Genomic DNA, 19,648 nt, shown 5'->3' with positions numbered 1-19,648 from the left:
ATTGATTCAGAGTTATAAATCTTTTTTTTTTGTACAATTTTTGCAGTATATCTTACCAAGAACCCTACAAGTAGCCCCACACTGATTTAGAAAATTAAAACAAGTAAATTGCATTTTACATGGGGATTTATATATATATTGTATGGTGCTTTTATATTCAATAATTTTGGAATCTTGTAAGTTCCATCACCTTTATAAAGAAATATTTTTATTAATAGTTAAATAAGGCAAACAAAATTATAGTAAAAATTGTCTTTAAAAATAATTGCCTAGGAAATACTGTTACCTCAAAGATAGAAAATAAGAATTCCTTGAAAAGTAGATTTCTGCCTAAGTTAGTTTGATAGGAACTACTTGTGATAGATCATTGATATTTTGTATGAAGATGCATTACTATCAGTACATATCAGTTTGACGACAATTTTGAAGCCCTGCCCCCAAGGCCATGGTCCAGTGACTGATTTAATTAGCCTTTTTTAATGTTAAGTTTGCTGCTTAAGTTAGATTGATAGGAACTACTGGAGATAGATCAATGGTATTTTGTGTGAAGTTGCATTACTATCAGTACATATCAGTTTGACAACTATTTTGGGGCCCTGCCCCCTAGGCCATGGTCCAGTGACTTTCAATTAATAAGTAATTTTAAATGTTAAGTTTTCTGCTTAAGTTAGATTGATAGGAACTACTGGTGATAGATCAATAGTATTATGTGTGGAGTTGCATTACTATCAGTACATATCAGTTTGACAACTATTTTGAAGCCCTGCCCCCTGAGCCATGGTTCAGTGACTTTCAATTAATAAGTAATTTTCAATGATAAAATTTCTGCTTAAATTAGTTTGATATGAACTACTTGTGATCAATCAATGATATTTTCTATAAAGTTGCATTGCTATCAGTACATATCATGTTGACGACTATTTCAAGGCCCTGCCCCCTAGGTCATGGTCCAGTAACTTTCAATCAACAATTTTCAATGTTAAGTTTTCTGTTTAAGTTAGTTTGATAGGAACTACTTAACAATAGACAATATTTTCTATAAAGCTACATTGTTGTCTTTACATCTCAGTTTGTCAACCATTTGAGGCCCTAAACACTAGTTGGTCCAGCGAATTTGAATTAATTAGCAATGTTGCTGTCCATCAGATTGTTTTTATCTGAATTTTATGCCAACAGGCGAGACATATCTCTGTGTCAACAGTTTATTCAGTTAAGTTTCTTGATTGATTGATTGGTGTTTTAACGTCAGCACACTTGGCTTAAACATGACGGACATTTTTATCAAGCGTTGAAGCCAAAGAGAACCCTAAATCTTTGGCAAGAAAACAGTGAATCCTAGTCAATTAAGATCAGAGTCAAATGCACCTTGCCCCAAGCTGGGTTCAAACTTGACAGGTCATTTAAATTGAAGTAATTTGAATTGTTCAATGTTATAATAGAATATATATAGGCGATATTCATTCCCATATGCACACAAATATTCATTGCATAACTTTGTGTAAACAATTTTATTATTTGATAGGATTTTGTTTTATTTTTGAGAATTAATACATTTTGAAATATTTTTTGGCTTCTCCTGTTTGCTGTAGAAAATTTAATTTTATTATTTTTGTTCATTCTGATGGAACTTAATTAGAAGAGCATGTATATGTACCTTAAAACATATCTATACGGATTACTTCTTGATCTAAGTGGTAGATTTTTCTCTATTTATAACCATGTTTCAAATATAACTAATCATGTGAAAAGGTATATATATGTCTATACATAATGGAATGTTCAAAGCCATAAAATGGAAAAACCCAATTGATTTTAATATACAGACTCATTTTTTTTCCTGACTATAATCCTACCTCTATAATATTTTTCATTTCACTTTATTTTCTTTGTAATTCAGTTTCTATGAAGCTACTAAGGTATTTTGAGTTGCTGTCTTAACTAATATATATATTTTGTGGTTTGGGTTACTTATATAAGCATGTAAAACACTGCACATACTAAATATTTACTAATAGTCAGAACTGTATAAAATGCACTTGTTTTTTGATTGGACATTTATTCATAGATTTTAGAGATGCTTCTTAATTATATAGTTAAATTTGTTACGAAAAGTTTAGCAGGTGTTATATTTGCACATATTACAAATGACTATTGGAACAGATTTTTTTTATTTTTCCGTTTTGCTGAAATTCTCAAGAGTTTTAGACAATACATTCATGAATTTCCCTTACAAAAAATAATGAATTTTAAGAAAATGTCTCAATCATAAAATAAAATGTGCTAGTAAAGCAAAGAATTGAGAAAATGTAATGTTTTAAGATGTATGTTGCATGGCAAGGTATTAAGGTGTCATGCAAGGTCAAACTATATTTTGGTAACATGTACCAAATATTTAGTTGTGAATAAGATAAATCAGAATTTGTTGCTTCTCTGTTAAGTGTCTTTATGATGTCATTTACCTGATATTGAACAAGCCAATTGGTACCTTGTCAAATCTTGGTATAATCTTATTGTCAAACTCTTTTAATTATTTTAAGAGCTGATCAGATGGAAGAGGACTAAAACAATCCAACATTTTGTATATAAATGTCTTATACCCAAGAGTTTCTGACTGGCTAATGTTAGTTTTCCATGTTCTCATTATTTCAAAGGAGGTAACTTTTTCAGAGGGGAAGAATATTACTCTAACAGTAGATAATACATAGCTGTTTTGAGAAGGGACATGTCAATTTGAAACACTGCACTAAACTTTTACCCCATTTTCAATATTGCATGATCCAAGATATTGAATCAATTTTATGGAGATTAGACCAGTTTATCTTTGCATCTCCAACAGTGGCCACCTGATCTTGGCTACAATTCATCAGGTCTTAAGAATGTATATCTGATGCCCCATTTTAGATGCAAAAGAATCCTTGCCAACATTTGATATTGTAAGTATCAATCATCCCCAATCTATCCAGTGGACATCCTAATTTCTTCAATCACTATACACAGTTATACAACTAGGTTAGGATCATGCGGTCTACATTGTCTGTTTCACAGTGGTCACCTGAACTTAGCCTCATTCTTAAGGTTCAACAATTTACTTGAAATGGTCTGTTATTGAGTTTTAAATAATTGAATAACAAGACTTGGAACATATATTTCATGTGTGACAGGGGTTATCTGACCTTGGTTTAGTAATTCACTTTTCATCTTCATGTTATGGTCTTGATATCCAGTTACTAAATGCAGAGTTTTATCATACATTTGTTGTCGCGTTCATGTTTGGAGGGATTTGATAAAATTAATAGAAATAAATATCTATTTTTCAAGTTATGTTATAGTGACTAGAAAAGTGCACATACTCTGGTAAATGACATTATAAAGTTTCATTAATATGACAGATTTAAAAAGAATATCTAATTCAGCATGGAGATAGCGGACAATATTTATCAGTGTTATGGAGCCATTGCTTTAACATTGTCATAGTTATGCAGCTGCATTTTGGATTTTTGATTTAATTTAAATACTTTACTATATTGTGGTATAAACAAGATATTTTCTGTAATGTTTATGTTTATTTAATTATGGATAATATTTAATTTGGAATTTAGAGGAACTATGGAAATTAGAAATACATCATATTGAAAAGAAAAGAATTTTTTTTATTCCAAAAACATGATTGGAAATTTATCCTTTACCATGTCAAAAAATATATGTGAGTAAACTTGAGTAAAAACAACTAGTTAAAGAGCAAAGATGGTAGCGCTGGTAGATTTTTAGAAGACTGCATTTGATGTCCTCTTTTTTTTTGTATCGATAACAATATTTGTTCAGATATCTTTTGATTTATTTGTAATTTAATACAAAATGTTTTAATGATTTCAGAATGGTGGTAGAAGAGGATCTATTGGTGGATATAGTGGAAACATTAACCAATCAAATCACATCCCTGTTGCACCTCCACCGCCACGCAAAGGTGATTACTTTTGAAAACATTCCACATTTTATTAATGCAATGGACATACTTTTCAGGTTACCTGGATATCAGTTGCATATAGTTATCTTCAAGGGTGTATGTTCCTTCTTGACAACTTCAGTTTCAATATTCTGAAGAAAAACTAAACTTAATGTTAAATTTAAAGTTGTGAAAGAATTTTTCTACAATTTAGAAATATAACTTATTTTTATTTGATATATTACTGTTAAGTGAAAGAAATTAAGTGATAAAAACAATCAATTCATGTCATAGAAATCTACAAGACTAATTATACCATAAAGGTATCCTGATAACTATTTAATTATTTTGTGTCAGTATCTTGAAAGTTTCATTGCTCCCCTACTTTTCCTTTTAACTCAATACAGAGTAAAATCTTTAGATTGCATAAATAGTAAAATTTAATATTTTTTTTAAACACCATTTATATGTTTATATATTTTTTGTTATATTTTATATCAAAATCAAAATTCTTTATTTATTTTGTATACAAGATGTAAGCTTTATTTTTCCATAAAAGGCATAATAATATTCTTATAAATATCTCCTAACAATTTTCAATAACCGTAGCATTTAAGTACGCAAGCACTAACTACCATTAGAGAAATTCTATCAATGGGATAGATTTCAACTATAAAACAAATACTAAATCATGTTTATGATTTATTTAAAATCAAATCATGGTTATGATCATATAGAAGTCCATATACAATCTATAAATATTACATATCATTTATATAGATATTTGTAAACAGATACTGCTGTGACGTATTGATTAAGATTAAGTAATATAAACATATCATTGTTAAAAGTGTGTGTTCAGATGTAATCATGACTCATTAACCAAGTGTACATATTCTTAATGTTCACTTTCGATAGATAGAATAGGATGTAGATCGTTCCCCCGGATGTAAGAGAAATTGATTTATGATATAATTTATTCAAAAGGATGATTATTTTTTTATGGAATAACATTTGAATAGAATTATTTAGATATTGAGAAATGAGAAAAACTTAAATTATTAAAAAATGTATAAGAATGTCTATTTAGTGATTGAGTTTAAAGATATAAATGAATGCTATTGCACTTGCGTAAGATCTGAACATTATTCCAATTTGAATATTACTTTTACCTAAAAGTAGAAATTTATCCATCTGTTGAGTACTTGACTTTATGTTCATACCAATACTACTTATAGTGTTTTTTTTAAGAGTACAACCCAAAATGTATTGATCTACTGAAACCGAGTAGGGTAAAATATTATAAAAGACACAAATTTAATTTAGACTACCTCTTGGACAAATTAGTGGAGTGCTATTGAAAAATGGAGCAAATTGCATAAAAAAAAAAAAAAAAATTATTATAACATGTTAAAAGGATATACTGTAAATAAACATGAAATTATAATGTATTACATTCTTGACATAGAAAGCATCCTAAGTGAGGGATTTGATAGTGCTAATGTTATAGTAATAATAGCCGCAGCAAATTATCATGATTTTATAAAAAATTAAGATAGTACAAGTTTATACTGTGTCTATAATTTCCAATTTATAACACAAAATGATTATATCGGACATTGTAATTATTGTAATAATTACTCCAACGAGGGTTACAGGGATTCTCACACACTGTGATATTTTTGTTAGTAGTTCTGTTTGAGATTTAGATGATTTTTATATAGTTGTCTGTTATTCAGAAATCATTTGTACATTTTTCATTGGAAGAAATATTGATTTTGATGTTTCTAGAAAAGTTTGATGAATATGAGATTCTCATATTTATTTGGCTTTGAGATAAATACTTTTTGATAAAGTATAAGAAATAAAGATTTAAATAAATATTAAGACAAGTGTTTGAAGAAGATTAACGGTTTCTTACAAAATTGTTAATTGCATGTGATTGTAACATTATTTTTTTTTAAACACCCAAAGAATAAACCAAATTCCAATCAAGTAAACTGAATCTTTCCAAAGATGAAAAGTTATATATATATATATATATATATATATATGAACCCGTTTGTATATATGTATTTGTCTTTATAGATATTAATATATGCATATTCATATTATATAACAAAATATAATATTATTGTTAAATTTGCACAACCAGATTGAGCAAAACAAGAGTTTATTAATTTGTGAAGGTTGGTGAAGAGGATATGTTTGAGATACCCCATAAGTTATTGAGTCTTTTTGATAAAACTCCCTAGATAGAAGTCATTGACGGTTGATGTGTGATGCCCTATAGGTCATTAAGACTTATTAGTGAAATTCAATAAGTCATGGATTCAAACTTCCACACAAAAATGCAAAGGAAAAATTTTAATGATCTATTTCAATTGGAGCTTATTATAGATTTCTTTTTAAAAGTTTTTTTTTTCAGATATACTAACTGTTGTACACTGTAAAAATTCTTGCACCGATATAGTTTTCCCTCTGTATTCTCCAAATTTTACATAATTTAGTTTTCCTTTAAGAAAGGAACTAATAATTGTACTGTATATATATATACACCACTGGGTATTTGGCCAGTTATACACTTGGGTTTGTAGATGACATACTAACAATACCTTTAAATTCCAGTACTAATTAACAGAATAACAAAATTTCCGAAATTTGTATATTTTGGTTTATATATTGTCTTACAAGTATGAATTTGTGAAGTAAATATACTTTGGAAATATATTTAAAGGACAAAACTTTATGTTGATATGCTCTCATCAGTTTGACTACATTAAAAAAAAAAAAAAAAAAAAATTGAAACAAAAATTTTGTCCTTCTACATACAGTTTCAAATTATAGCACTTTTTGTCCTTTACTAATATTAAACATATATAACAACCAATTACAGCAAATTTGTATGTAATATCATGTCTGATAGTTCTTAAAAGAATTGTTCTGTTAGAATTATTGCAAGAATATTAGACATGATTAAACTATGAGTGTGACAACATAATTTATCTTTTACTCATCAAAAGAAATAGAGATATTATTGAAACATTTTTGTTTGGCACTTGACAGAGAAAATTAGTAAGAATATGATGTCAGAAACATCATAATTTTAGTGCTGCATTGGTCACAAAAGAGATTGGTTGTCACATTCGTAGATGGCAAGGAAACTACCTCAAAAACACAGAGGCTGTTGCATATCATTTAACGTTTTATTTTTTATTGCATTATTGCATTATTTACATTTTCTATAAAAGAATGGAAAAAAAATGATCAAAGTATTGCCTAACTAATCAAGTTGTGAATAACATGTAATATGTTTCATTGAACGTATCTTGAGAAAATATTTTATACAACAGCCTCTTATTTGCATGTCACACAATATACACTTTAGACAATTGCTTGCAATATTTCATGTCATTTCTGTAATGATCTAAAAAGTGTATTAGACAATGTTAGATATTACAGAATTGACCTTCTTTAGCATTAAATAATAATACATATACTATATTCTTTACTGTTTATTAACCTTTCTGGATGATTTCATGCACCTCTTTAATCTTTATTAACATTGGAAATGGGTAATGCACTATTTTAGTGATCTTACTTGCACAGATATATTTACATATACATTGTATATGGTTAATGTTTTACAAAATAAAATAATTTAGTCTTGACTTCTATTCATAGCAGATTTAGATATTGGCATCAAATTTTAGCTTACATGTTACAAATAAAACTTGGTAGACAACAGTAAACGGTTACATTTATGCATATTATTTAAAGAACCTATTAACAGACTTATATGCAAGCATTTAGAAAAGATTCAGCATAAAATTTTAATTTCTCTGCTCTTTCAGTTTGATAAATTATGCATGCTTACTGTCCCTATTCTGGTTATGCCATTTCCTGCCAGTTACAAAGACTTATGGGATATATTACCCAGCATTCCTCTTCACTTTCCTGTGAATTATTGCTGTAAATGGTTGTGAAATGTTATTGTATATTTATTTCACACTTATTCATATATTTGTAATACATTATTTTACCATGAATTAAAATATAATATGTATGGAATAAACATGTTTTATAGTTCTTTTTCATAAGCCATTGGAAGAGATGTTGATTATAAACATTTCCTAGATAAAGTTTCTCATAAAACTTTGTTGATGTGACAAAGACATCATGTGTGCCTTTACTTGTTTGCTGTGGTATGGTAAGAGATGCTATGGTTGGATGAATTATAATACTCTTGCTCTGAAGGAGGGGATTATACTGGTTTACTTTCCCCATAAAATTTTTGTCTAGAAGTACTAATTACAGCATCCTGAAATTTGGTAGCAAGTTTCATGTGGGCATTCTTTACAGTGTGGTGCATTTTTATATTTATCGCTCATCACATTCCTGTTAACCAAACACTTATGTATTCATACATTTAATGGTCATTGAAATTTTGTTGTATTTTCTCTTGAACTATAAATCCGAACTTCCTGAAAGTAGGTATCAAGCTTCATTTGAGTAATGTTACACTGTTTCATGTGTTTTCACATCAATTGCTTATCAACTTCATGTTTACTGAATACTTATAGCAAAGATATAATACTGACCAGTTATCACATTATAACTTATTTCATTCCCTTGGAAACAAAGTTATTGGAGAGTATATATATATATATATATATATAGGAATCACTCTGTCTGTCCATCTGCCTTCTGTCTGTCTGTCTGTCAATGTGACTTGTAAGTGAAACTCCTAAATGGCAAGGATATTGATGAAACATTCCTAATTCCTAAATGTAAGACATTACCTGAAATGTGGTTATGGCTAAAGGATTATAATCCCAGTCCTACAGGTCAAAGGGGAGATAATCAGATACATTTACTTCAATATTACAATACTGTAAATTCAGAAATTATAGCGTGCATTTATTATTGCGAAAAATGTCCGATAAATTATTGCGATTTCAGGAAAAGCTGCATTTAGAAATATGTATCAGATATCGGAATGTGAGTTCTCATTTATACTGTGAGACTCGCCCAGACGCATTATTAGCATTAATAAAAACTTGTCAATATTTTCAGAATTTACAGTATAAAATAAAAGTCTTGTAAGCTTAGCTTCTTCTAAACAGGCAAAGGGATATTGACAGAACTTAAAACAGTTGTAAAACACTACCTGAGGATGTGATCCCAGTCTCACATGTCAAAGGGGAGATAATTGAATTTCCTTATGTCAATCTTACAATGTTTGGTAAAAGTCTGACTCTCTCGCCACTCCTAAACAGCTTGTCTGATATTGATTATTTACACAATAGTACATCACTACCTGAGAATGTGCATAATGGAATATTTTCCCTTTTATACATTAATGGGGAGATATTAAATTTACTAATAGTATTTTAAAGGGGATATTCTTTTGGGAGTGAACACTTTGATCTAATTAAAATCCTTCATTTTTTTAATGATTTTTAGGTGTTTCTATGACATAATTCAGCTCAAACTTCTGACCAAGTTGCAGAAGCTGACTTAGGTTTGCTGTTGCATGCAATAGCAGTGTCTTGGGAGTTGGCAATGTCAACAATTTGTTAAAGATTGTCATTAGATAACTTTAAGGGGAACCGTTAAGTCAATGATATTTGATTTGCAGTTGTATTAGCAAAAGCAAATTTCATTTCTATGTAGATTATTTGCCCCTTCTCACTCATCCTTGATTCATTGACTATGAAACATTTGCATATTAAACTTCCATTTTTATCTCCACATTTGCATTGTATTATCGAAATTACATACTGGGTAGACATAATTGTGTAATAGTTTATTCAGAAAAAATTGGGAGGGGGGGGGGGGGACTATTTTTTCTCATTTCAGATTTCAGAAATTAAAAAGAAAATTTCTTCAAATACTTTTTTTTGGGGGTTAATATTCAACAGGATAGTGTATTGCACAAAAGCAAAAAACGGGGTCAATTTTATTTAGGGGGGAGGGGGTCAATTCAAACAGCATAGTGTATTGCACAAAAGCAAAAAATTGAATATAAATTCAAATCATATGACCAATTTTTAAGTTCTTTGACTACAGTTATTCTGTGGCAGAAACCTATTATGTGTCAAATATTTAATTACAATCCAAATTCAAACCTGTATTAAGCGTGAATATTGTGTCCATTTTGGCCTCAACTTTTCAGGGTTGGACATCTGCAGTCGTATCCAGCTGCGCTCAGCAAAGCAATTTATTTATTTATCAAATGGAAAAATCAAAAGCTCCAACACATCAAACGAATGGAAAAACAACTGTCATATTCCTGACTTGGTACAGAAAATAGTCACAGAAAGTGACAGGTCAAAGAAGCAGCCTGAAAGTGCCAAACATTAAAATACATCAATTTCATTCGTACTAGCTGTCCTTTTAATTTCAACAAATATTATTACCTTCAAAATACAGAAAAGCAGTTTGACAGCTTATTTCTTTTTTATGACTGAACTATTTTTCTGAATGTTTGTTTTGGGCTCACATGTGACATATGTTGCAGAATTGTAGGCAACTATGTTTTGTGTATAGAAATATTGTAAGGTGTACAAGTCTCTGGCAAAATTCATCTGACCTTGGACCCAAAGAATTTCAATATATAATATACTCAGTGAAGCAGGATGAAATTTCAGCATGCACACTCTTGTTATGTTTATCAGTTTGAAATTGAAATGGATTTTTTGGGTTGGTGGGCTGCTGATTTAAAAAATAACTTCAGTGAACTCATACATGCCTTTTACAGTCAAACCTGTATATAAAAGTCACCCTTTGGACCAAAGAAAAGTGACCTTGAAGAGAGGTGACCTTTGAATGGAGGTTCAAAATACATTGGGACAAGAAGAGGATGACCTGATAGTACAGGTTTTTCTCTTGAAACAGGTGACCTGTAAAGCATGATTGACTGTAATTATATTAACCCAATTTGCAGTTTGATAGAGACCTTGTAGAATAAGGGAATAGCTATGAATTTTTAGCTCACCAGGGCCCTAAGGGCCCCATGTGAGCTTTTGCCATCACTTGGCGTCCGTCGTCTGTCGTCGTAAACTATTTCAAAAATCTTCTCCTCTGAAACTACTGGGCCAAATACCTTCAAACTTTAATTAAATGATCCTTAGGGTATCTAGTTTATAAATTGTATCCGAAGTTTTGATCCATCGACAAACATGGCCGCCATGGCTAAAAATAGAACATAAGGGTCAAATGCAGTTTTTGGCTTATATCTCAAAAACTAAATCTTTTAGAGCAAATTTGACATGGGGTAAAATTGTTTAATTGGTCAAGATCTATCGGCCCTGAAATTTTCAGACGAATCGAACAACCCATTGTTGGGTTGCTGCCACCAAATTGGTAATTTTAGCAAAATTTTGCAGTTTTTAGTTATTATTTTGAATATTATCATAGATATATATATAAACTGTAAGCAGCAATAATGTTCAGCAAAGTAAGATCTACAAAAAAGTTAATATGACCATAATTGTCAATTGACCCCTTAAGGAGTTATTTCCCTTTAAAGACAATTTTACACAATTTGTTCATCAAGTTTGCTAACATTTAAAAATCTTCTCCTCTGAAACTACTGGGCCAATTACCTTCAAACTTTAACTAAATGTTCCTTAGGGTATCTTGTTTATAAATTGTATCCGAAGTTTGTATCCATCGACAAACATGGCCGCCATGGCTAAAAATAGAACATAAGGGTCAAATGCAGTTTTTATACGCCCGTTTACGGGACGTATTATGGTATACTGTTGACCGTCCGTCTGTCCGTCAGTCTGTCCATCCGTCCGTCGTCAACATGTCGGACATTAACTCAAAAACGCTTTTACCAATATGCATGAAACTTTGGTGAATTGTTTATATCTATTGACGTGAGTTCCCTTTTCGTTTTTTATAAATTTTGGATTTACCGTTTCCGAATTTTGGAGTTTTATTCATTAAAAAAGGGGGGATTTTCCAGTTTTCGGACAATAACTCAAAAACAATTTCACCAATTTGCAAGAAACTTTGGTGAATTGTTTAATGCTTTCAACATGAGCTCCCTTTTGATTTTTATAAATTTTATACTATACGTTTCTGATTTTGGGGGGTTTTATTCGTTACAAAAAGGGGGATTTTCCAGTTTTCGAACAATGACTCAAAAATGCTTTCAGCATTTTTTATGAAACTTTGGTAAATTGTTTATATCTATTGTTGTAAGCTCCCTTTTGATTTTTATAAATTTTAGATTTTATGTTTCCGAGTTACAAGATTTTATTCACAAAAAAGGGGTGATTTTCAAGTTTTTGGACAATATCCTTAAAGTGCTTAGAGCAGTTTTCATTAAACTTTGATGACTGATTTATATCTATTAAGATAACCTCCCTTTAGTTTTTTTTTATAAATTTCAAATATAACATTGAGAAGTTATTGAACTTTATTTGTTTATAGTCTGACAACAGATTTACTAGTATTGCGCAACAGCACAGTGTATTGCACAACAGAAAGAAATCTTTAATTGAATATAAATTCAATTCATATAACCAATTTCAAGTTCTTTGACTACATTTATTCAGAAACCTATAATATGTCAAATATTTAATTACAATCCAAATTCAGACCTGTATCAAGCTTGAATATTGTGTCCATTTTTGCCCCAACTGTTCAGGGTTGGACCTCTGCGGGCGTATCCAGCTGCGCTCAGCCAAGCAGTTTATTGGCTTATATCTCAAAAACTAAATCTTTTAGAGCAAATGTGACATGGGGTAAAATTGTTTAATTGGTCAAGATCTATCGGCCCTGAAATTATCAGACGAATCGAACTACCAATTGTTGGGTTGCTGCCACCGAATTGGTAGTTTTAACAAAATTTTGCAGTTTTTTGCTATTATTTTGAATATTATTATAGATATATATAAACTGTAAGCAGCAATAATGTTCAGCAAAGTAAGATCTACAAAAAAGTTAATATGACCATAATTGTCAATTGACCCCTTAATGAGTTATTGCCCTTTAAAGACAATTTTACACAATTTGTTCATCAAATTTGCTAACATTTAAAAATCTTCTCCTCTGAAATAGAGGTGAGTGATTCAGGCTCTTGAGAGCCTCTTGTTTCATGTGTTGACATGTCAGAGTGTTTTGTATTTGCTTGAAAATAATTTTAGGTCATTCCTTTATTTGCCCCTATGATGTCAACTAAGCAGTAGACAATGTGCGACACTTTTATATAGAACTGGTGTCTTCTGACTTTTCCATTTTTTCATGGTTATTAGTTTTAATGTGTAGAAAAGGTATATAAATTTCCAGCATTGTCTTTAACTGACTGCTGTTAATAATATTGCTATAAATCCCCAAATCAATTATAATGTTTCATATATTACCACTCAAGATATAGTACTACTCCTTATATTGAATTTGATGATCAATTTACAATTAAAGACAAAAGTTGAGGTAGCAGTATACAGTTGGAGGAAAAATGAAATTGACCATCATAAATTTTACCATCTCTTTTTCCTAGCTTTCTTACAAATTAAGCCTACTGTTTGTGTCGTGTATGTTCATATGTATGTAATCAGTATCTTCCATAGAAATGATTTGCAGTAGTTAAAATAGTAAAATATAATTTATTTTAAGTGTATCAATGGCAACAATCTGCATTTATTTGATTTAGAATAAGGGGTGCCAAGATGTCACATATTTCCCCAAAATTTTGCCAAAAGTAGAATTTGAATCCCTTATATTTTCTGAAACTATTTACATGTATCTATAAAAAAATTCAAGATCATATGTCTTTCATCTCATTTTTGCACCAAAAAGTTCTTGTTTAAAAAAGTGTTTGTAAAAATTACAATAATTTCTGGACCTTTGATTGATCGGAATATGAAAAAACGGACTGTCAATCAGAAAATAGCACAGAAAACATTTAAAAACAATCTTGATTTTCATATTAAGCCACTTTAAGGTTTAATTAGTCATCAGCTCTCTAAAAAACTAATTTTATTGCTCAATAACTATCATATTTTAAAAAATCTACCAGTCCAACATGCGAAACCACAGTCCTAAATGTGTAATGCTACCTGACTTAAAATCCTCTTTCAGGTCAATACTACCAACATTTTTATAAGCTATTTTTGTTGTTGCAGCACTTGTTTAAGTACTGAAATTCAAATAAATGACTTCTGGTCTATGTATATATATTAGCAGTATGTATGTGATTTGTCTTTTGTCACATTGCTTGCTAGTTGGTCATTGCCATTTAGTAGGTGGACCGATACATTACAATTAAGATTGACAACTGTGATGAGCAACTTAAAATTAAAGACAAATGTGATGTTTGAAACTCTTCTTTCATGTCAACCAATACTACCAAACTTTGGATTAAAAACATGCTAATGAGATGACTTCTTGTTGATGTGAATTAAAAACTGCACTTGATAGTTTAAATAACCCAGCAACTTCATTTACTTGTAGTGAACCTTAATATATAACTCAATGGACAATTCTTGACATCAATAGTATGTCAGTTTATATATATATCATAGGTTTGAACGTTGTTTTCAATTTAGACTTGTATATATATATATATATATATCCAAATACCGTTTCGATTCCTAACATCACTGAAGAGACATTAATTGTCGAAATCCGGATATGGTGTATAAAAAAAATGTTTGCACCTCATGTTTGAGTTAAACCATCTTTTCCACAAGTTTATTGTTTTCTGTTTGGTATTAAATTAATATTAAGATCCATTTTGTACTGGTGATCAATTTATTTGGCAATCGCCAATGGCAGTCAGCAGGGTTTAAGAACATCCGTTGTTCGACCTGTTAGTCAAATGCGTTTTGTTAAAATATACTTTTTCACTTTTTTTGGTCTTTTGGAAAAATGTTGTTTGTGCTGTATTTAGACCCCTCTAACAAGAAATTTGTTTTGCATGCACACGTATAAAAATTGCGGTTTTTATCCAACGCAATCATAGGTTTGAACGTTGTTTTCAATTTAGACTTGTATATATATATATATATATATATATATATATAGAACTGGTGTCTTCTGACTTTTCCATTTTTCATGAGAATTAGTGTTGCTCTGTAGAAAAGGTATCGAATTTTCCATCCATAAAATTGAGAATGGAAATGGGGAATGTGTCAAAGAGACAACAACCCGACCATAGAACAGACATCAATGTCTATAAATGACTGCTGTTAATAATATTGCTATAAACCCAACATAAAGATAATGATCAATTATTAATAATTTATACATTACCGTTCCAGATATAGTATTGCTTCAAATGAATTTGTCGATCCATTTAAAATTAAAGGTGGAGTTCAAATCCTCTTTCATGTCATTGACAATACTACCAACATATTTTACATTACTAGTACTTTTATTACTGTAACGTCGCTGATTTAAGTACTAGAATACAAATGAAACGACTTCTTGTCTATTTAATTAACAGTGTGTTTGTGATTTGTTTTGTTAGTTTGCTTGCTAGTTTGATATCATTGCTGTTTAGTATTCAGACTGATACATTATAATAAAGATTGATATCTATGATGATGAACTCGAAATTAAAGATGAAGGTCGATTTTAAATTGAAATCGTTTTTACTCTTTCTGTAATTCATGTCATTCATCCTTTTCCATTCATGTGTCCCAAGATTTTAAGTAACTTTGGTACACTTCTTTCACATTGAAGGTTATTCATGAAAGGTGATTCGTTTATTGATATTTTACTCATCAGCTTTTTTAAATCTTAGATGTACGTAGAAAACAAACTCACCGCCAAGACAGTTTAGATTGGTTTTCAAATTTGATATCCGGGCACTCCGGCTTCCTCCACTAATAAAAACTGACCGCCTCGAAATAGTACAATAGTGCTAAAAGTGGTGTAATAACACCAATCAAACAATAAATCAATCAAATTTGATACATTGCAGTTATGTATCAATTTTCATCTCTTCAGAAATATGTTACTCAAAAGAGTTTCCAGAAATTACCATAAAGAGCCCAATTGACTTTTGAAGTGCGACCCATTTGTTTTTATTATATAATATTTCCGGTTGATACTTATTATAAATTTTCTCCTATGGGAAAATTTTATTGTATTTCCTGCAATTTATTTTTTAAAAGAAAATAAGTAAGCTGTACAAAAACCCTACGTATGAATAGCATCTTTGATTTTCTGCCAGAAAATTACATCTCCCTGTTCGTCATTCGGATATTCAATATACGATTGATTCTGAATAAGTTCATATAAAACTAACGGCAACTCTTCTGGTAAAAGTTTCTCGTAAAATACCAAAAACAAAGTATTTTTACCATTTCTTGAATGGATACTTTCCATTCTGGCCATGTTGAATTCAAACATGCAGTAATAAGAGTCCAGAAATGATCTAGTTATTATGCAGATTGTTTTTCGGCTGTTCTGGATAGCATTTATTATATTATCTGTGATATATTCTCCGGGCACGAAATCGCGCTGGTGTATGCATAGCTTTAAGACACCTTGTTCAAGATTTTCAATGCAGTCGTTAATTACAAATTCTCGGTCTTTATCAGAATATGATATGAAGGCATCATAAACATACTCAGTCAATTCTTCATCTGATTTTTTTTGGGCATATTTTAGTTTTGCTGTGTAGAAAATGTATCGAAGTTTCCATCGATGTCTATAAATGACTGCTGTTAATAATATTGCTATAAATGCAAAAACAGCAATAGACGCGATTACCATCAGATACGAATAATCCATACATTCCCTCTCAAGATATAGTACTACTTCTTCAAATAAATTTGAAGGTGACATGCTCCCATTCAGGTATTTACATTTAAAGTGAGAAAAGGTTATGAAATGTTCGCGCCTACGCTGCATCCACGTTAAAAATGAAAGTGTATAACAGTTACAATGAAGCGGGTTGTAATTGAGATCAATTTGTAATATGTTGTCGCTTTTCGTAAGAATTCTGTCCAAGTTTGTAATAGACTTGTGGTCTAAATGGTTTATTGCGTTGAATGAAAGGTTCAGAATATGCAACTTCACCAAAGGGGACAGGTCACAATTAACCTCTTTCAGGCTGTTATAACTTATGTCAATAATTCGTAGATACGGTTGTTCGTTGAATATTGCTGTATTAAGATTTGAAATTGAATTGTTAGCTAGACATACATATTCAAGTTTACTTTCACTTTTTATCATGTAGCTGTTATTTTCTAGGTATTTACCGAGAGCATTACCTTGTAAGTTGAGGTATTTAACATGTGTTAGATTCAGCAATATCTCATTTAAGGAATTCATACTAAGATTAAGTATTTGAAGACTTTGCGGTGATGGAACTGATCTTCCAGTCGGAAATACTACATTAACATTGTTTGTGAAACGTAGTTCACGTATAGACGTATTTAACAACATTTCATTAACTTCTTCCCATGGAAAAGTATTCACAGTTTGAGCTGTTTCCCAAACATCCTTCATATCTAAAACCTCGATTTGTGTCATTGCCAAACTCAAAACCATATCAACCATCATTAACTGGTCAAGTTTATATTCAGAAAAACCACTAAGATCTAGTTTTAATACTTTCAACTTTGGAAGTTGAGAAAATGCACCAGATTTAACGTTGGTTACAACACATTTTTGTATATATATATGAGTTAAATAAGGTGTGTATTTAAAGGAATCGTTGAAAAGAGGAAGGTGGCCACACGTATCAAACTTTAATGACTGTAGGTTTTGAAGTGATGCATACCCTGGTCCCAGATAATGTACATTTTTGAAAACACGTCTTCCAACATCAACATCAAGTTCTATTTTTTCTAGATTAACTAAATCGACAATTGTCGAATCTGGAAAAATGCAAATACGGGGATGGGAATACACATTGTTGTTTTGAATAGACAACTGTCTAAGTGATTTTAGAGGTTTAAAACATCCAGGAGGAACTTGCCGAGTATTATAACTCAGGCTGTTTTTGTTGAGATTGAGATACCGTAGGTTTTCTAGTCCTGTAAAGGTCTGTTCATTTATTGATTTCAAGCGGTTGAATGATAGATCCAGTACTGAAAGAGTAATTAAATATTCAAATGTATTATTTGGTATTTCTATAGAGTTGCTGATGAAAGGAATATTTCTGTTAAGTTTAAGATGCCTTAGGTTAATAAGTCCTTTAAAAGATTTATTCCTTATCCTTGGGAGTAACATGTTGTGTGATAGATCCAAAACTGTAAGACTGGTCATATCTTCAAAGGTGTTGTTCGGTATTGATACTATAAAGTTATCATTGAGTTTAAGGTGACGCAGATTTTGAATTCCAACAAATGTTTGTCTGTTAATAGACTTCAATCTGTTGAATGATATATCCAAAATAGTCAGATTTTTCAAATGTTCAAATGTTCCATTTGGTATCTCCTTGATTAAGTTATCCTCAAAATCGATATAAACAGCGTTTGATGGTAAATCAGGGATTTTCGTCAGGTTTTTATGTGAACACTCAATATGCAACTTTCCGTTTGTGTAAAATTTTGCACATGGAAAAGTCAGTTTACAATTGCTCATATTACTTCTTGTGATACCTAAACAATATACGCTGCTCAACGACAGGATCAATATAAACTGAGTTAACGAAGTTTGTTCCATCCTTTCTTTATTCTGCACTGTCTGTAAAAGATTATAAACAGTAATATAAATTGAAATAATCAATTACATATGCACTAAGCTATAAACATTCATTTATAGAAATAAATGATGGAGAGGTAATAGTTGAGAATGTCTTTTAAAAATACCTAAAATTAATTTCAAGTTTAACCTTTTTTCAATTGTACTTTAATAATGTTTTACACAACCTTGATATGTTTATTCTAAATAGCTTCACGAGATTTTGATATCGGTAAACATTGTTGCCCCTTACTATTAACAAAATCGTCTGATTTGACATGGATTATTATATATTTTCGATTTTATGTAATACAAGAAGTACAATTGTGACTTTTGCATGACTTTACGAAAGATATATGTTGTTTCCAAGAACTGTATAAAATAAGTCAACGGCTTCTGCTAAGTTTCTTATAGAATGTTAGAAATTAGAAAGATAAAGTATTCCTCTCTACCTTGGTATGTGCTTCGTCACCTAAATATCATTGAATTTTAAGCTTCACCTTTTTATGCCCCCGCCGTAGCAGAGGGGGCATTAAGTTTTACCCTTGTCCGTCCGTACGTGCAAAGTTGGTTTCCGTTCTCTAGCTTTAAATTAATTGCCTCAACCAAATATTATGAAACTTGTACACAATGCATATTACCACAAAATACAGATCATATTTGAATTTTGGGGGTGTCACTTTTATTGTTCTAGAGTTATGCCCCTTTACAAATGGAAAAATTGCTGAATATTTTGTTTCCGTTCTCTAACTGAAGTTTGCCTCAACCAAATGCTATGAAAATTATATTCAATGCTTATTACCACAAAATACAGATCAAGTTTGAATTTTGGTGGTGTCACTTTAACCGTTCTAGAGTTATGCCCCTTTACAAATGAAAAAAAATGCTGATTTTTTTGTTTCCGTTCTCTAACTTATATTAGCCTCAACCAAATGTTATGAAACTTATAGACAATGCTTATTACCACATAATACAGATCAAATTTGAATTTTGGGGGTGTCACTTTTATTGTTCTAGAGTTATGCCCCTTTACAAATGGAAAAATTG

At 30.5% G+C, this 19,648-nt stretch overlaps 2 protein-coding genes across 13 annotated transcripts in view; one reads left to right on the top strand and one right to left on the bottom strand.

The window, feature by feature from the left end:
- Positions 1–19,648, top strand: part of LOC127705935 (epidermal growth factor receptor kinase substrate 8-like protein 1) — an 85,457-nt gene that overhangs the window by 51,307 nt on the left and 14,502 nt on the right. For all 12 annotated transcript variants that reach the window (XM_052210289.1, XM_052210295.1, XM_052210294.1 and 9 more), the window contains one exon: positions 3,874–3,964. In XM_052210289.1, coding sequence (XP_052066249.1) covers positions 3,874–3,964 — 91 coding nt within the window. The remainder of the gene's footprint in view (positions 1–3,873; positions 3,965–19,648) is intronic.
- Positions 15,961–18,599, bottom strand: LOC127705937 (toll-like receptor 4). The gene has a single exon (XM_052210302.1). The coding sequence runs from the start codon at positions 18,581–18,583 to the stop codon at positions 16,106–16,108; it is 2,478 nt and encodes an 825-aa protein (XP_052066262.1). The 5' UTR covers positions 18,584–18,599; the 3' UTR covers positions 15,961–16,105.

Source organism: Mytilus californianus, unplaced genomic scaffold (assembly GCF_021869535.1).
Source record: "Mytilus californianus isolate M0D057914Y unplaced genomic scaffold, xbMytCali1.0.p SCAF_6, whole genome shotgun sequence".
In the NCBI taxonomy this organism is placed as follows: domain Eukaryota; kingdom Metazoa; phylum Mollusca; class Bivalvia; order Mytilida; family Mytilidae; genus Mytilus; species Mytilus californianus.
Note: the sequence above shows the minus strand (reverse complement) of the source record. Positions and strands in the feature narration are given on the sequence as shown.

Bases quoted from the DNA above. Each gene is read 5' to 3' on its own strand.
- LOC127705937 (XM_052210302.1), bottom strand. From the start codon at position 18,583: ATGGAACAAACTTCGTTAACTCAGTTTATATTGATCCTGTCGTTGAGC.